The sequence below is a fragment of the Emydura macquarii genome, unplaced genomic scaffold (genome assembly GCF_026122565.2).
Source record: "Emydura macquarii macquarii isolate MOO-44397 ecotype Brisbane River unplaced genomic scaffold, CSIRO-AGI_Emac_v2 contig_1451, whole genome shotgun sequence".
NCBI classification, from domain to species: Eukaryota; Metazoa; Chordata; order Testudines; family Chelidae; genus Emydura; species Emydura macquarii.
This window is the reverse complement of record NW_027131588.1, coordinates 24511771-24530983: the sequence shown is the minus strand read 5'-3', so window position 1 is coordinate 24530983 and position 19213 is coordinate 24511771. Positions and strand designations below refer to the sequence as shown.

The window sequence follows — 19213 nt, the reverse complement described above, 5'->3', positions numbered from 1 at the left end:
ATAGAAATGTATATTCCCTATTATTTATCATCCCAACCTGCCCCTACCCTACTCCACTCCCACATGAATTAAATCAAGATCAGAAAAAAACCAACTTACCTTTGACACTCATTGAGACATTATCGAAGTCATGATGATCTGGTTCATTCCAAGTTTCAAAATTCCATTTGGCAACATGTTCCAATCCATATCTAGCTGCAGATGAAACCACCGTTGGTGACGACAGTTATTTACTGCACAATATGCTTCTATGGGCAGTGTATAATTCATTCTTCAGGGATAGAGTTCAGGACCAACCCACTGTCTTCCAAACAGAGTGGATTAAATTCTGCCCTTTGAGGTGTCTCTGCAGCGCCTATGGATTTCAATGGCTATGGTATGCCTGGCTCAGATGGCTGAATTTGAGCCTCTGTGACTAAAAAAATTAGCTTATCTTGCTCTCATTTTCTGAGGCTATCACCACCAGCCTTCTTCCTGTCAACCACTTTTATCTCTCTTGCCCTTTACACAACCAACGTAAGGGCATGGTGGGATCCAAATGACCATGTTCACTACATATATACCACATGCAAACCCTACCTACATATAAACAAACGGCTGCCCTGGCGACTTCTGAAGCAAAGACAGAGGAGACTACTAGACACCTCAAACTATTCAAAGGCTTACTATCTAATTGCTATAAACTATAACCATGCCTGAAATCTTGTTATCTTCAATGCCCCTCTTCTTCTCATGACCAGGACTTTGCAAAATCATGTCACTTTTTGGTAAGTATTCAAAATCCATCCCTTCTTCTATTCTCATTTCTGACATTCCCATTGACGTCTTGTGTGACTTTGTGGCATGTCACTTAACTTGTCTGTACCTCAGTTTACCCATCTGCAAAATGGGGGTAATGGTATTTAATTTATCTACTTCCCAGGGACATGAGAAACTTAAGAGGTTAATTATTTGTACAGCACTTTTAGTGAAAGTGCTAATCATCATGATTTCAGCCTACACAGTTTGGCTTAGCCTAGTATTTTTTGGCCTACACATTGTATTTGTTGTTTTTAGTATTGTCTAATGTGGAGTGGTGAAAATGAAACTAAAAAAAGTAAGAAGTGGAACTGGGCAAATAATTCTCAGCCTCAATTAGAAATCCTCACTCAATCAGCAAGAAAGTTAAAGATACTGAGATCCATGAGTTCTTTCCAGTTGTCTGAGTCACTCACCCTTCTAAGAAGCTTTTTCCAAGACTGAGTTCAAGAATTAGCATTGTTTAAATAAACCCACTCAGACCTCTCCCATTCACCCAATTGCTGCTATGCATCCTGAAATCAAGGATAAACCGCGGAACTTTGGAAGAGTAAAGGTCTGATTATTAAACAATGATTATTTAGTAACTCACCTATGTATCTCTTGGCCAGAAGTGCAATTAGGTGCCTCCATTTTATAACCTGTTTTTTGTCTTCAAAATCTGTAAAGTATCCTGAAGGGCTTCCCATCAATTCAAAGCCTTAAATAAGAACAAGAAGTCTAACTCCCCATTTCCATTAACTGTTTTACTTTTGATTAGCTAAGGAACTCACTGAGTCTTATTTGACACTTAAGAATCTGAAACTGCATAAGACACATGGAATTAGCTGCATTAAATGGACTACCTTTCCTGATGCCACATGCAAATTCCACACAAATAGTTACTTTTGACTTGAGATTGTTCAAACTCATTGCTTGTCAATGAAATCAACAGTATTAGGATTTACCACCCCATCTTATAAACTGGAGTGTGACTTACAGGCATTGGATGTATTGTTGTATATGGGTAGTGAAAGCAAGATACATTTAGGAATTTGTCCTCTTTGGTCCCTTCTTGGGCATTTTTTTAGTGAGGAGAGGGTGATCACATCTTCCAGTTCAGCAGTCTCAGATTAATGCCAAAGCCCTTATAAGCAAAACAGCAATGTGTTGCTCTACATTATTTCCCATGTTCTGTGTGCAGAATTTCCAGTTACATTAATGGGAGTCAAATGTAAGCAGAAGAACTAATTTTGAACCAAAATCTGCTTTGGCCAAAATTCACTCTGAAGTCAGCTGTTTAGTCTGACGAGTGTCTAATTTAATCCAACGTGTTTAACTGAGTAGAAAAAAGCTGTTCTGACCTGGAATGAGTTTGTTTTTCCAGAGAAGATCCATCAAGTTATCCAGACTGGTAAAGTTGTAGTGAAGTTTTCCATTTGTCACTCTAAAGAATAAAGGCAATTAAAGGTACAAAACAAAGGAAATATCTAAAGTAAGCAAGAGAGATTGAAATATGAACATGACAAAGCAGGTCCCTAACTAACTCAATTTTGACTGTAAGTTCTTTTGGGCAGCAACTGCGTTAGGATTAGTAGTATACAATTTAGGTTTGCGTAAGTATTTAGGCCTGTGTATCTGCCTGAGATGATATTGTGGGCCTACTTCTGGGCCTGCTCGAAAGCTATTCTTCAAGATACATATGTAAACACAGATGCAGTGTGTTACTCTTGCCTACCCACAACCCGATGGGTTTTCTTTATTACTCTAAGAAGAGATAAGGGATGTAGTTAAAATATTTCAAGGTGGAGTGGGGGTTTGATATATGAAGGAAAGCTCTGACTCCTCTTCAAGACAGATGCCAGAGCTTGTTTAGCCCCAATAAACATTGCATTGCCTGCAGTTTGTACTCTGGCCTGCTGCTTCTGTCTGCGAACATGTCTGGGAACTGAGAGAGACTAGGAAGGGGAACCCTAACAAACCATATTACTGTTCATATAGTATGTAGCATAATGGTGCCGGGCCCTGTTTTTGGTTGGCCCCTAGGTGCTACTGTAAAACAAATAATAGCATTTTCTTAAATAATGAAACTGTATCAATTTTATATTTAATATAAACAAAACCTTTGTCTCAAATAGATCAACTGCTTTAGTTACATTTAACAGTAACTTTTCAGTTGTTTAGAAATACTTATATTATTCTGATTTTAAAACAGAATAATCACATTATAGCAAAACTAACAAAGCCAGCATTTGAAGGCTGTATTACAAGATGTCCATTCTCTTCTGGCACACAGGACTGGTATAGTGCTCCTAAAGGATTTACATATGAGATTTTTTTCTTTTAAAGTGATGTCCATAACATCTAGCCCAACCCATGGCATTTTCCTCTTCCAGAGGCAGGAACATAAGCAACATAGCAGATCTAGTTAGAGATCATGGGCTTCTTCCGATGCCTGTGTTATTTGAATCTCCAACGTCTTATCCACATACAAAGTGCAGCTTTACCAAGATTTTCTCCACTTCATTTGCTTTCTCGCAGCCCCCAACTGGTTGGCTGGTATACCCCTGATCCCAAAAGAAAATAGGCCTGACTCTTTAATTCTCACAATTTTAATTCTTATTGTGATTACATAGCTGGATTCTTCACTGCTTTTGGTACAGCTGAAGATAAATACAAATATTTGCTGGGTAAATGAGAAGGTCTTTCCTGCCCCTATGGAAGCACACACCAACAGTAACTGTGTTCCAATTTTAAAAGTCTTTAATATTTTCCACCTGCAGCATAGGTGTCAGAGTGCCATAAAAGCCATTCCCAACTTACATTGAATGCCAACATTTTTGGATGAGTCTTCTTCTAACCTCCTTGTATGTACATAACACTCTCCAAGCATCTGCAGGTCCAAACCTGTAGCAGCACCCTTATCTGAACGCTTGCACATAAGGAGCATAATTTGCCCCACAAAACCCATTTGTCCCAATTAATTTTGCTTGTGTAAATTAACACTCACTAACACCAGGTGTATCTGCAAAATGGGCCCATGTGTATGTGTGCATTGGTTTTGGGTTTTGGTTTTTTTGCCTGGAGGCTGAAAATTTTGTCCTGAAATGTCTTTGGTAAATTTGAAACTTGATTTTTAAATCTGTGGAGGTTTTTAATAACAATATCTCCACTTGGTTGTACTGGCACATACCAATTGTCTAAAAAGAATAACTGAAATTTCTATGTAACAATATTCTGAAAATGTAATATACTGTTGCCTTAGGATAAGAGCTGTGCATGTGTACAAATTTAGTCATACCAAATTCAGAGTAACTAGTTAATTAACCATTGAGGGACTGATCATAGTGAAGCGATGAGTGTAGTGCATAGAAACGCAAGGCAAAAAGTGGTAAACATGACAGGGAATCCAGTCTTGTACACTTTAAATCATATAACAGTGGAAACTGACAGAAAGAACGTCTGCCTCTTTTCTTTAACTGCTGTTCTTTAGGGGGCAGACTTGGATGGACAACCTGTACGTGCAATGATCCTGGAGCAGCGCATGAACTAGGAGAGTTTATAAAACCGCCCAGAGAATGTTGGTGACCCGAGGAGGAACCGGGACTGTCAGGAGAGGGATCATAGAAATGTCATGCTAGAAAGGACCTTGAGAAGTCCAAGCCTCCCTATGCAGAGGCAGGACCAATCCCTGCCAGCTGTTTGTCTAAGCTGTTCTTAACCGCCCTCCCCCTGCCCAGGACAGGATTCTACAACCTCACTTGGAAGCCTATTCCTGTACTTAATGACCCTTACACTTCAAGTTGTTTCTGAGATCTAACCTCAGTCTCCCATGCTACATATTAAGCCCATTACTACTTACCCTACCTTCAATGGACAGGGAGAACAACCGATTATTGTCCTCTTTCTACCAGTTCTTAACATATTTGGTGATTGTCACGTCCCCCCTCAAACTGGTGGAAACTATAGTAAAGAACAGAATGATCAGACACACACGAACACGGTTTGTTGGGAAAGAGCCAACACGTCTCTTGTAAAAGGAAGTCCTGCCTCACCAATCTATCAGAGTTCTTTGAGTCTCACAAAAGGCTCTTACACAAAGTAAGCAGTCATTGGATAAGAGGGAAGGTCCTCTTGTGGATCAGTAACTGGTTGAAAGATAGGAAACAAAGGATAAATGGTCAGCTTCCTAATGGAGAAAGGTGAACAGCCGGGGTCCCCTAGGATCTGTACTGGAACCTGTGCTGTTCAAAATATTCATTAATGATTTGGAAAAGGAGGTGAACAGTGAAGTGGCAAAGTTTGCTGATGATAGAAAATTATTCAAGATCGTTAAGTCCAAAGCTGACTGCGAGGCGTTACAGGGGATCTCTCAAAACTGGGTGACTCAGCAACAAAATGGCAGATGAAATTCAATGGTGATAAGTGTAAAGCAATGCACACAGGAAAAAATAGTCCCAACTATATCTATACTGCGATGGGTTCTAAATTAGCTATTACCACCTAAGAAAGAGCTCCTGGAGTCGTCATAAATAATTATCTGAAAACTTCAGTTCAGATGCACAGCAGTGGTCAAAAAGGCTAACAGAATGTTAGCAACTATTAGGAAAGGGATAGAAAATAAGACAGAAAATATCATGATGTCCCTATATAAATCCATGGTGTGCCAACACCTGGAATAGTATGTCCCATTCTGGTCACCCCCTCTGACAAAGGATACAGTGGAACTGGACAAGTTTCAGAGACGGGCAATGAAAATGATAAAAGGCATGGAACAACTTCTGTATGAGGAGAGACTAAAAAGATGAGGGCTGCTCAGCTTAGAAAAGAGATGAATAAGAGAGGATGACAGAGGTCTATAAAATCATGAATGGTGTTGAAAAAGTGAATAGAGAAGTGTTATTTACCCTTTCACACAATTAAAAAAAAACCAGGGGGTCACCTGATGAAATTAATAATCAGCAGGCTTAATACAAACTTTTTCACACAACGCCCAAGTAACCTGTGGAATTCATTGCCATGGCATCTTGTGATAGCCAAGAGTATAACTGGGTTCAAAAATGAACTGGACAAATTCATGGTGGATAGGTCTATTGATGGCTATTGGCCAAGATGGTCAGGGACACAAGCCCATGCTTGGGACGCCCCTAAACCTCTGACTGCCTGAAGCTGGGGATGGATCACTCCACAATTGCCCTGTTCTGTACAATCACCCTGAAGCTCTGGCATGGACCACTGCTGTAGATAGGATACTCAACAAGAACGACCATGGTCTGACCCAGCATGGCAGCTCTTATGTGTTCTTACATTCTCAGTCATCTTTTCTCAAGACTAATTATGCCGAGTTTTTAAAAACCTTTCCTCATAGGTCAGGTTTCCTAATCCTTTTGTAGTTTTTGTTGCTCTCCTCTGGACTCTCTCCAATCTGTCCACATCTTTCCTAAAGAATGGTGCCCAAACCAGCCACAGTACTCCAGCTGAGGGCTCATCAGTGCTGGATCCCCTCTGACTGGCATTCAAGTAAAAAATGAAGTCTGACAGTCAAAGTCCAAAGCTGAATTCGATGTTGCAAACTGCAGTTCTGCTCACTCAGATCCATTAACTCTATTTCTAGTTACACCTTGTATCCTATTGAAATATTTGCTTACACACAGTCAGCAAGTGTAACAATGATTAACTCTACTTTCATGCAAAAACCTGACGACACAGTTCAAACGGTAAAACAGAAATGTGTCCTCCTGACTTCAGGGATCTAATTCAATCAGTATATATTGTAAAAACCAAGGTCCTGTTTCCTTTGCAGGCACATTAGAGATTCCAGAGATATGAATGTGTTGCCAAAACATCACCTTGTCTTCCCTCTTCAGCAGGTTGCCTGCTGCCATCCACTAGAGAAGTGATTGCATTTCAGTGACACTGCATGTGCCTTTCTGATTTATTTCTGCTGGTCAACCACATTAACAGAACCTTGACTTATTTGAAGGCAGATTAGGGCAACCTTATTCCCATTAATAAGCAGTTATTTGATGAAGTGCTCTCATTGAGCTCACAATCTGGCCCTTTAAGTATCCACACGTGCTGTGTGGTTGTGCAGAAATGACACTGGCTTCTCCCCTTTTATGTCCCATTTACCATGGTACTATGGCCTAAGTTGTATCTTCCTAACCCGCAATGAAATAAGATTACTGTTCTCCAACGGGGGACGCTTTGCAATGGCTGTCGTTTTGATAACATATAAATATGTAGGTTAATAAATGCACTGCTGCGGTAGATGGTTTTGAGGCACATCACTGTAACTGCCCCCCAAGGAATTACTCAGCTCTTTGTAAAGTCACGATGCATTTGTGGAAACAACCGGAATCCCAAAGAGGTGTATTTTCCACTGGTGGTGAGCTGCCTCATATTGTACCTCCAGGTAAGCTGGAGATGAGCAGAAGGTAACAGGCTATGAGTCCAGGTCTTTGCGGATTTGTTGGAGAGGGTGAACTGCTGCTGCTGCTTGGAGTGTTCGCTGAAAGGATTTTGAGAGCATAGTTTCCCATGCCTGCTAAACCTCTTCTGCTGCTGAGTTTGCCAGGCCCAGCGGTCAGCAGGGAAGGCATGTTATCCAAGGGTGGAGGGAGTTGCAGGAGGCTCTGGGCGCTTGGTCTTGCTGAGTTTCAGGATGAAGGTCAAGAGCTCTGCAGAGACTGAGTCACTATGTTTATTTTTTCCATTAGGGCCGCTGATTGCCTTCCAGTCCCTCACTTTACTTTTGGTAGCTATTAGGAGTGAACTTGGGCAGGTTTAAAGTTCAGGCAGTTACTAATCACTTGCTGGCTCCAAGAGGGCCCCGTTCTGCTGAACGCTCAAAGCTCCCGTTGAACTGAATGGTAAATCCCAAGGAACTCTGCGCCATGCAGGACTCGGCGCCAGCGCCTGGAGTGGGCGCAGCAGCTTATCAACGCCCACTCTTTGGAGATCTGTTTCTTTAGCCCGCGCTGGGCGGGTTTCATTCCACGTCTCTCGTAAGTCGACAACTCCCTTCGGCTGTGGGTGGGCAGGAAAAACTGCTGAAGAGTAGATTTAAGGAAGAGATGGTATTAATGAATAACAGTAGGCAATGAAAGGGGCAAAGGGTTTATTTAATGGATAAAGGCTCCATTCTAAACTGCTAACAGCAAGTGCAGCTCCCCTGAAGTCCAGGGCGTTGCACTCACTGGCACCAGGCTGGCTGCGCACACTGCGTGTCATCTCGGCTGCTACATGCACTGTTTGAGCAGTAGTAAATCCGCAGACCTTGCCTCTCCTCCAAAATCCCCATGAATCATGGCCCCTGGGATTGCCTGTGGAGTAGTGCAGGAACTGCAGAGCCCCTCTGTGCATTCCTGAATCCTGCCCCTTCCTCAGCGCACAGTGGAACTTTTGTAAAGGGACCACTCAGTGCAGCAAAAATAACACTCTCCTCAGATTGCATGGCCAGAAGGGACTGCTGCGACCATCCAGCCTGGCCTCCTGTACTTCCTCAACAGAATTCCTAGAGCAGATCTTCTAGAAAAACACCCACTCTTGATTGAAAAATGGTCATGAAGATGAAGAACAGAACAGGTAGATGAAGAATCTGCCACCATCCTTGGTAAACTGTTCCAGTGGTTAACTACTCCCAAGGTTAAACGTTGACTTTTATTTCCAGTCTGAATTTGTCTAGCTTCAACTTCCAGTCACGAGGGTCATGTTATACCTGTCTGCTCAGATGAGCCCGTTATTAAATGTGTGTCCCTGTGGAGATTCTATGAACTGTGATCAAGTCACCACTTCACCTTCTCTTTGTTAAGGTAAAGAGAACGCGCTCTTTGAGTCTGTCACTACCAGGCGTGTTTTCTAATCCTTCAGTCATTCCTGTGGCTCTTCTCTGAACCCGTCCACGTCATCCACTCGCAGGACTGCAGGCTGGGAACTTGCTGCGTTAGTCAGCTGCATCACAAGCTGAGTCTGTGGGGGTGGGAATTCCCACTGACAAACCTGAAGTAAGGAGGGGTCAGAGCATGGGTCCATCCCCTGGTACTCTGGTAACTCAATCTACTCCCATGACGACCACTTTGCTACAGGAATTGCACAGGTTGTGCTGTTTCTAGGTTCTTCTGCAGATAGGATTTGCCCTTACCCTGGAGTCTTAAATGTAACTGCAAGCCTCAGTAGTAGTGAACTTGTACTGAAAACAACCCTGCTCAGCCGGCCGCCTCCTCTTTTTCCCATTAACACTAAGTATGGCTCAGGTTCCCAGGAAGTCATTTCAGCTGTCAGCCGAAGAGTTAATGCCTTCATTCTCTTGAAATTGGAAGAAAACGTTAGACATTTAACCCCCAGCAGAGCCTTTCGTGCTCAGATATACAGGCACACTGCCACAGACTTCGGTGTGAGCAGTGCCGGTATCGGAGGGCAGAATGGTATAATTAGGCCTCCGTTGCTGACCGAATGAGCGAACGCCGCGATGAAGAAGGGACATGATGCGGATAGTAGGGCGCAACACATGCTGTACGGCGCTCCCCTGTCCGGCCTCACAGCTGTGATGGCTTGTCACAGTGCAGCTAGGCATACAAATGACCAGCATGATACGTGCAAAACAAAAGAGCGGAAGAAATCTTTTGCATTTTAGAAACAAGTGAGGGTGCCTCTTAAAAAGCGTAACTACTACTCCTTATTCCAAACGACTGCCTTTTCCATAAGCCATCTGAGAGCTGGGCATTCAGCCAAAGTGCTTTTTAGTAAGCTAAAACAGAAGCCAACATTAATTTACATATCGCATGTCACCCAGTTTTTCCCTGTTCTGATCAGCATTACTGACCTTTATAATGCCCGTCAAGTCACAAATCACCATGATATGGCTACGTTTAGCAGGGTACAGGAGAGATACAGAAATGAGAGCAAACAACGCAAGCTTTCAAGCAGATAAGACACGGCCTGTAATTCACCACTTCTCACTCAGCCTGCTTCCGGGATGTATCCTCCATTCTTCCCTCAGCAATGTGTGTGCTGCACCAGGAGGGAGGCAAAGACAAAGCATCACTAGCTCTTTGTGCTGAGGTGAGTTTCTTTGCCAGAAAAATGTTGTTCGTCATTTTATACAGAGACTGGACAAAGCAAACTCAAGATTTGGGAGGGGAAACAAGCTGAGAAAACCAAGTACTTTAGTCTAGAGTATAAGGTCTTTTAACATCCATTCACATTTCGGGAGCCCCAGATCAGACCATCTAAGCGTTGACAATTTGAATACACACGTCACAAAGAAATGAATGATTTCTCCCCTCTTTTACAAAGACGTATTATCAAATGATAGCAGGAGCCATCTCACTGAAACAAATGCTTCTGACCGTTTCTCACTACAAATCTAGGGTAGCATTTCAAGCTAGGCATATTTACTTAGCTCTTGCTGCATTTACTGAACTGACTCTTTTCTCGTATCAAATTTGATTTAGGGAATATGATGCCTAACTACAACATGTCTACAATGCACGATTACAAGCAAATGCTAAATGTGATTTTATGCCGTCCTTGCCAATAGCTTTCTGATGTTACATATGCCTTCTGCATGAATGCACTCTCTAGAAAAAATAAATCCTTGACAAAGGATTAAGAGGGAGATTTTTTTTCAAAGGCACAAATGGTAGCCAGGGTGTTCAATTATGGCTGCCAGACTGAGCGAGATGCCTACCTGCCTTTGTGCCATTGAACTTCTCCTCCTTAGTTAGACATTTTTAAACATGCCCATGAAAATTGTTATTGAGATTCTCTTCTGAAGCGCCGACTGAACTCAGTGTGCAGCATTCATCTCATTTTCTGAGTAATGACTCTGCATGGTATTGTATCAACTTATTTTGTTTTATTAACATATGAGAATATGTAGTATTGCATTTAATAACTTCTATATGTTTCATATAATTTTTGCCGTTTGTGACTGATAATTTTATTTTTATAATTACTTTACCTGTTAATTTTAGCTGAGATCAATCAGTAATTCCAAAACTTATGATTAACATTTCGTTAACAGAAATAGCTGAGTAACTATTCTGCCTCAGACAGTTAGAAACCTAGAGATCTCTTTAAAAGGTGCTTTTGCCACATACCATGGAACAGCCTAATTCTGGAAACATCTACTTAGGCAGACCCTCATACTCAACAGGACACCACACAGATGTAAGGTTTTTCTCCTGTAGAACCCTTTGAAAGATCAGATCTTACGTTTTTTGTTAATTCACTGATTGTTTCATTTTTAATTGGAGATTATTAACTATTTTTGCATCTTATTTTTTCAAAGTGTGCAGAGAAACAAACTTTTCACTGAGAAACATACTTAGGAATCTTTCAAGGGGCAACTGACAGTCTAACGATACTATGAAATACTAACAGCCTAGCTCACAACTGAATGAGTAAAGACTTATGGTAACATGGCTCAGTTTTCCAGCTCTACTGTTTCCATAATGCCTACTTTGCACATACCTATCAACTTGACCTTCTTGCACCAGTCTGCAGTCATTTTTATACCTTCAACTTTTTCCTTTTGCCATGAAGCCTACATGCCTACAGGTAATCTTTACATGGCCTCTCACTTTTGCATTGCCAGTTTGTACCCTGTTTGAAAAACAAACAAAACAATACAACAGAATCTCACTAATTCACATTAATGCCTGAGATCCACTGCAACTTACTGAAGTTTGGTAACTAGCAATAACAAAAGGATAAGGAATAAATGCGTTAGGTTAATTTGTAAAGTGTGTGCCTTAGTGATATAGCAGCTCAGTATAGCCTGTTAGTTCTTTGAGAGGTGAGGAGTCTGTTTTTGTGCTGATTATGAAGTTTAGTGAGGTTCTCACATAAATGTAAAAACAGCAGAAACCTCTTAAAAATCAGGGCTATGATACAAATCTGCTGCATTATGTTCCACATTGGCTGAAATACAGATTTGAAGTGAGAGGACTTCAATTCAAACCAAACCTTCAACAACTGTCTGTCAGAGAGCCATTATTTTCATTCTGAATCAATTCTTGGTATTCCTGTCCTACAGATTAGGCTAGTGACTCTGTCATTACTGTGGAGATAGCACTTTCACTCCAAGCTTTGGTTCCCATGTAGTTTTTCACAGCAGCTACCCTGGGTGCTAAAAAGGGTCTCAAGTCTTCTCAATCAAAAATAAAAACAAACATGACCATATTTCCCAAAGGGAAAATGGGACACTGTGTAGGGGCTCCCCCGACCCCTGTGCAGGGCTGGCCGGAGCTGTTTGCCTGAGTGCCCCCGCTCCCATGAGGGGCTGGCCCAAGCTGTTCGTCCAAGGCCCCCCCATCCCACACAGGGCTGATGTGTTGCTCACCCAAGCACTGCCTGTCCCAACGTGAGGCTGGGGCTGGCATGGCTGCTTGCCAAGCCCTGTGCGGGGCTGGCATCGCCATTCACCCCACCCTGCACATTCCTCCAGACCCCATTTTTTGACAAGAGCGAGGCAAAGGGGACAAATGCCCACTTTTGGCAAAAAAGTCAGGACGGCCAGGACGGAGCTTAAAAAAGGGACTGTCCCGACGTGATGTATGGTCACCCTATATATGCATGTGTGTAATTTGCCTTTGTCATTTACTAAGGTAATGAGAGACCTAATTTATTAGCTGATGAACGAAATATTCAGATAATTTTCTTGCACTCAGCTCAAAAAGGGGTGTCAGATGTTGCAGCTTAGTGTGTTCGTAGATCAGAGAGAGGAATGGGTGCTTAGCTACGTTTTTAAAAGGTTGAACGTTTTATATATAAGTGAAAACAGATTCCCGTGCATTCACAAAGGTCTTCGTAATTGACGAATACCGCAAGTGTTGCTCATGCTACATATGCACACTGTCCTGCCCCCACTGAAGGTAACAGGAGCAGGCTCACACCAACCGAAGCCCATCAGAGAGGCTGCCAGGCCAACTAGCATACGCTCTCTCAGTCCTTCTGATCCCCATCGCGTTAGTATCTGAGCGCCTCTCAAGTATGTAAAAATGTTAAGCAATACCATTCTTTGCCTGACTGTAAGAAAAACAGCTTTAAGTTTTGTGGCTTTGGTCCCATTCATGGCTGGTTGTGTTGTGTTGTGTGAGTGTCTTTGTGTGTGAGGAAGTTGCAGAAAGGAGTTTTGCCATTAGTTCGAATGGCAGCGAGCCCAATGGTTATCGTCATCTCTTGCGGGAGTGAATTCCCTAATCTAGGCCCAGTTCTTGGGAAAGTATTGTCGCCGGTACTCAGAAGCCTCCCCCTTTTGGAAGATAAGTTCCTCAGACGATTGAACTAACTGTCAGGAGAGGTTGTGGGGCTGGCACGAGAGGTGGTCTCTGAGAACCAGGCTTTGTGCATTAGTACAGACTCTGACTGATACTCCATTCCTTGGGAAGGCGGTGCAGAGAGCAGGGCCACAGGCCATGGGATCACAGCCGACCGTGCTGCTAAGCAGACAGGCTGCTGCATTTCTCACCAGTTGGAGCCTTCAAGCGTGTAGTTCCCTTTCTACATGTGTAACCCCATCGGTGAGCCACCAAAGTCCATATTAACCAATGTCTCTTTTAAAGGGCTGTCCGACCCCACTTACCATGGCTAGCCCACGATTTGTGTGCAGAGGTGGTTCCACACATACCATTTCAGGGTATGCCCAGATACATGCAATACCTTTGTTTTGTTTTGAATAAAGCCAGGCTATCAAATCCCCAAATCTGTTACACCAAGTTGATACTGTGGTTTTTTTAATTCTAGCACAAGGTTTCGGACAGAAGTAGAGTCAGTGAAACAGAATACAATGCTACGAAAGAAGGGGAGGCGGAGTTATGGGCCCTTGGGGAAACTTAAACCTCAATTTCCCGCTTTGTGCAGCCTCGGCTTTACTGAGGTATTCAGACTACACCTGATGGCCTTAATGGCTGCACAGATTTTCGGGTCACTTACAGGTGCACAAAGGCTTGTGAAAGCCTGGGTGTCCGAGAGCCCAACTATCCCATGATCCACTACAGCAGCTGAGCCCAAATTCCCTGGACTTAAACACGGTGGTGGGATGGTGTCAGCAGCTGGCCCTCAACACTGAAATGTGCTCCTTCGGCTGGACAAACAGCTGCCCTTTAGGGTGTAGTGAAGGCCCATCTATTTTTCAGAGGCTGGTGGGATGGGAGACTTTATTTTCTTAAGGAAGCTTGTCCTCCAAAGGAGGCAGATTGGCACATTGTTAACTTATGATCGTGTACCCTAAAGCCTTGTGGGAAGGTGCATATGGACAAATAAACATAGCCGTTATTTCTAGTTTTGTAGAAAGAGTAACATCCTTCAAGTCTTGTCAGGTCAGCGTAAGAGTGGTTTGCAAACTTCAATGAGTTTGGATCACGCATGTTTTGTGGGCAAGTATCACATTATGTACATTTTACAAGGCTTTAAGAAGGTTGTTCTAAATACGACATTGAAGCTAGAATGTAAGACGTTTAAGGAACTGGTGTTCTCCTTTTAGTTTGTTTTATTTTAGAACATGCTGCAACTGTCCGAGATCCTCCAAAACAGGTGTTAATACATTAGAAGCTATAGAGTAAAGATGTTAGATTTGCCTTAAAATAGATATGGGTGAATCTGTAACCCATATTCACTGTGAACTGAACTAGTCTTTATGAACAACAGATAAAGTTTGATAATATTTATTAAAACTAATAGCAATAAATTGGAATGTCTCATGTCTCCATATATAACATCATTTTCAATTAAAATCTGTGGTTGTCAGACCAAAGATTTAATGAGTTCAGTTGTGTATAAACACTTAATCAATGCAACATGAAGCTACCCTGTAAATTATGCAACTGGTATTTGGTTTCACGCTTTGATTCATGCTGATCCAATATCTTGGTACTGGTATTGTGTATTAAACAACTGGTTTATGTATTCTTGTGGGCTGGGATTATATGTAACCTCTCCGGGGGGAGGGAAAGTGGTGAAGTGTGACAGATGTGAGACCTGGGGGTTCAGAGGACTACACTGAACAATGTGTTAGACAAAAATAGACGTGTGGAACAAAAAGTGTTAAGTGGTTTTTCTGGGGAATACCTACGGGGGAGATGAATGCAAATTCCCTGTCAGGGACCCACAGCTGAACCCAGATGCAGCTCACGGCCCTCAGTGGATTCAGCTAATGAACCTGACCCTCTGAGTGGCTGAAGACAGCACCTACATTCTTAAACGCTGCACGAGACCTGGATCCCTGGCTGCTCCGTAGTGTCCCATGCCACATCTGTGTCTCTGCTCCTGCTCCCTGCTCTCAGCTCCTTCCTGGCCCCTGGTTTCCTCCCTCTGACTCCCAGTTCCTACTTTCTGCTCCTGGTGCCTGCCCCTGCTCTGGCTGATACTCTAGCTCTCCTGATTCCTGGTGCACTCCCTGGACTTGGTCACTTGGCTCCTGATTTGGGCTCTGGCCAGTAGGCCTAGTCACCTCTGCTCCAACCAGTAGGCCAGCCTCCTGCCCTGACTATTAAGCAAGACCATCTATGGCCTGGTCCTTAACTTCTCCCTCCTCTGGTTATGCAAAACCCGTCTTTTGAAGCTACGCCCTGAGGAGAGTGCCATTACCTGCAGATCACCTGTTACATGAGGCCAAGAGCAAAGGCCTGAGCTGTATAAACAGAAGACTAACCTATTCTAGACTTCAGATTCTGTGAATCTGTTTGGCTCAATTACTGTCTGGAACCTTTACCCATGAGGATACATATATCAGAGCACTGTATCTTGGTATGTTGTGAACAGGATAGTGGCAAGCTGTGTACTGCCCACGGACTGTAAGCTGGTAACACCCCTTTGTGCAGAGAGCCAGCAAGAGGCTAATCACTGCTGAAATCCTTCTTGCTCCACCAAAGGTGTGCCTGCACTAGTGCCTAGACCTGCACTGTCCTTTTGCACAAGGAGAAATCTTGCCTCAAGTCACTAACAAGCACCTTAGTTATTGTCCCGTTTAGGCATTTAACATTTCAGCCAGTTCTCTGAAGGCTGTATGCTCACCAGGTTAGAATTGTTAAAAATTAAGCAGGTTTTGAAATACTAGATTGCAAAGGAAAAGTTGGAGCACTTTTCTGTGTGCAGGAACCCTTTCTTCATGCTCTGATAATTCAAATATGGATGAACAGACTTTTCCCCTCCTCCAGTAAGAAATGCCTTTTGGGGCTCAGAACAATGAGAAATTTCAGAGCAGTGAAAGCTTCAGGTGAAAGACAATTCATCTCTCCCTCCCAACTCAACTAATCTTGGAACTAGATTTTCCCATGTTTGTTTTTCTTTGCCCTCCTTCAACTCTTCTCTTCCATATTTTCCTGTGATAGTGACCTGGGATAGTCACGGAGGACTGGACATTCCTGCCCCTGGAGCCACTTGGCATCCTTCTGAAATGACCCGAGCTGATTCTTCCACAGCACTGCCAGACCTTGCTACCTAGTCACTGACGACTTGAGTTAGTCTCAGATGACACATGGATGTTTAGTCTAACTGATCGTGTGTGCTTGGTCATAGACAGCGTGCGAATTTTGATCACATTCATCTCACTTTCAAAATCCAAAGCGGTCCTCACCCAAAGCAGTGTACAGCTCAAATTCAAATTGGGGCAGTGATTCTGAACTCAGTAATATTCTGACTATCGCTCAATATAACTTGCCAGCAGTTGATGTCTAGCTCTTATTTATACCAAGACCACACCGAGGTACAGCAGGCAGTAATGTCTATCCTCAAGGCTGCCTCGTATTTTCCATCATCAGACTGTTTTCAGGTGCTAACTTTTCCATACTTTAACCGTTTGGGTTGAACTTTTCCCTGCTCGCTCTTTGCCTCGGGCTGAATTTTGGCATATTTCAGCAAAAACAGCCAAGCTGTTTTCAAGGATAAGGCTTCATCACACACATGCTGGGTGCGGGGTAGCTTCCCCGTAAAGGGTCAAACTAAAAGGCAAATGAAACCAAGTTTGTTTTAGAATCATGTTTACAGAATCATAGTGTTCTGGGACCAGACTCCTGAGTTTTGAATGCTTAAGGCTGGCAATGCCAGGCAGACACCTAGCACACCACACAGTACCCAGGCAGACACCCTCCCCTGACTCCAGTCTGTGCACTTCACAACCTCTGTTATTCAGCAAGGCCTCCTACTGCAAGCTCTTAGGGGCAGGGACCATCTTTGTTCTGTTTGTACAGTGCCTAGCATAGTGGGTCCCGATCCATGATCGGGGCTCCTAGGTACTAGTACAAATTGTAATAAAATACAATATAATTTATTATTTATTAACATCCCTACCTATGGGAGGCAAGCAAGTGCAATTTCTACCCCCACCTTCCGCATCTCGGATGGGATATATTACAAATTACATCAGGACAGGTCTGCTAGATCTGGGAAAAGATCTACATCTTTAATATGGAAGATTCACGTCTCATCCACCTAGCTCCACTGCCTTTCAGGCAGCACGTCAAATCTGTGTGCTTGGCTGTACTAACCACTAGTTTACATTCTCGTCCTCAATCGGGACTAGAATTTAGGAGTCCAGATTCCCAGCACTGCTGTCTAGCAAATGGTTGGGTAAGCCACTGCAAGCATACATTGCATCCTCCTCTAGTGGTTGGTATGCATGGAAGCCAATGGCCTACCATTACCACCAATACTCCTGTTGCTGAAGTGGTAGAGTTTTGTTGTAGAACTAAAGGTTGTGGTTGTAAAGCCTTGATGATGACCCATGAGCAGGTCACTGATTCCATGAATTTGTTCTCAGTTTGCTTTTTGAAAAAAAGTAGGAAGTTACATACACAGGAGTTGAGAATGTTACGATTAAAAAAGATCAAATATTCAGACATTCGGAGATACCAGAATTAAGGCTGTTCTGCGACCTTAATCTGCTCTCCTTGTGCATATGCTTAATGCAATCCTCAACTACGTGACGACATACTATTTGTTGTACCCCTGCTCCATTCAGTACACAAGATGGACAGTGAATGAGGTGGATTACTGTAGGAAGAAAAGGGATGTTCCTTTGTGTTCGAGACACTGGACTGGAACCCAGGAGTGCTTTGGCTCTGCCACAGACTGACCTGGTCCAGATTACCCATATATATGCTTAAAGGGGCAAATTAAGGATTTATGGGTAACCTTAATTCTGGCACTTCCTATTCGTGAGTGCTTGGCTTTGCACTCTTATCTTTTAATGTCATTTTTAATGTAACATGCTTGTGTTTTCTGAAGCTAAACAATTATTTGTAGCCCAAAAAAGCAGAAATCTGAACATTCTGTTACAATTAACTATAAAATATTACTATAAAAACAAAGTAAAACTTCACTGACATTTATTTCAATACACATCAACTACAGTCAATACGGTGAGCACTCAGTTCCGGTTGAAACAACCTGCAGGTGAGAATTAGTGTTCTGAGTTAAACTTTTTTTTAAATCAGTGTACTCATTTCATTTTAAATGTTCATTGTATTCTTCCAGTCTGGAAACTGGATGAAGGCATTTGGAAAATACGGTTAGTGGTCTGATGTCTGTAAGCAAATGATTTATACCACAATAAAACAGTCCTCAGATAAGTACCTTTGGTTAGCAGTTATTGGTCAAATAGGCCTGACCTGATGGACTTGAAAAACTATTGCTGAGTCAGAGGTGCATTGTTAGTAAAAGCTGGGAAGAACCCAGGCTATCATAAAGGTTAGGAATTTATTATCTACTATAAATAGGAACTTCAGTACAGCAAAGAAAGTAAATACCTAAATTGAAGTACTTCCACTCCCAAGCCGCCCAAGTGCACTTATCAGAGTAAAACTAAGTGATAATACAGAATATATGGGCATTGGCACAGCAATAAATCAGTACTATGAGAGTGATGTAAGTATACAGTCACATGCAGTTTAAAAGTGAAATCAATATTCACAATGAATGTTTGAGAGAACCAGGCAGTTTTACTAGGAACAATTCAGAGAAGTTCCATTTGCAGATTAAAATGGTCTGTTGCAGGTTAGTCCACACGAGCCGGATTTGAGCGAGCCGTCCCAGTACAGAGGATGGGCTCTACGTGGCAGAAGTGCCCTAAGGGCTGTGTGCAAAAGACACACCATCAACTGAAATGAAGATCTTTATATGATTCTGCCCTATAGAGAGGCACACTGGAGACCCAGTGCAGGCGCAGGTCTGCAGCTCTCACCCAGCGTACCTTTTCATCTCTCCACTCTTCACCTGGTGGCAGAGGATCTTACTGAGTAAGCCAGACCAGACCGCTGTTGGCCAGTGGTGGCCGTTTGCTGCATGGGCTCCCTGTGTGCACATTTGAATCCATTTAGCTGGAACAATTTTCTAAATTCTAAACCCCTCCTGGCCACTTATGTGACCCAGTTGAAGAGCTTTCCTCCCAGCCTCCAAGTCTGTGTCAAACTAAAATGGCAGTAGTTAATATTCT

General features: G+C 42.8%; 1 protein-coding gene across 5 annotated transcripts in view; it reads right to left on the bottom strand.

Annotated features, from left to right (window-relative positions):
- The window catches only part of IDUA (alpha-L-iduronidase), a 62561-nt gene that overhangs the window by 24680 nt on the left and 18668 nt on the right, over positions 1-19213 (bottom strand). For 3 of the 5 annotated variants that reach the window (XM_067553388.1, XM_067553387.1, XM_067553391.1), the window contains exons 3-5: positions 2142-2224; positions 1391-1498; positions 100-195 (exon numbers count right to left, since the gene is read on the bottom strand). In XM_067553388.1, the coding sequence (XP_067409489.1) occupies positions 100-195; positions 1391-1498; positions 2142-2224 (287 nt within the window). Of the gene's footprint in view, positions 1-99; positions 196-1390; positions 1499-1777; positions 1822-2141; positions 2225-4639; positions 4741-19213 lie in introns of those variants that run through there. The other 2 variants (XM_067553389.1, XM_067553390.1) reach the window with 2 other exon arrangements.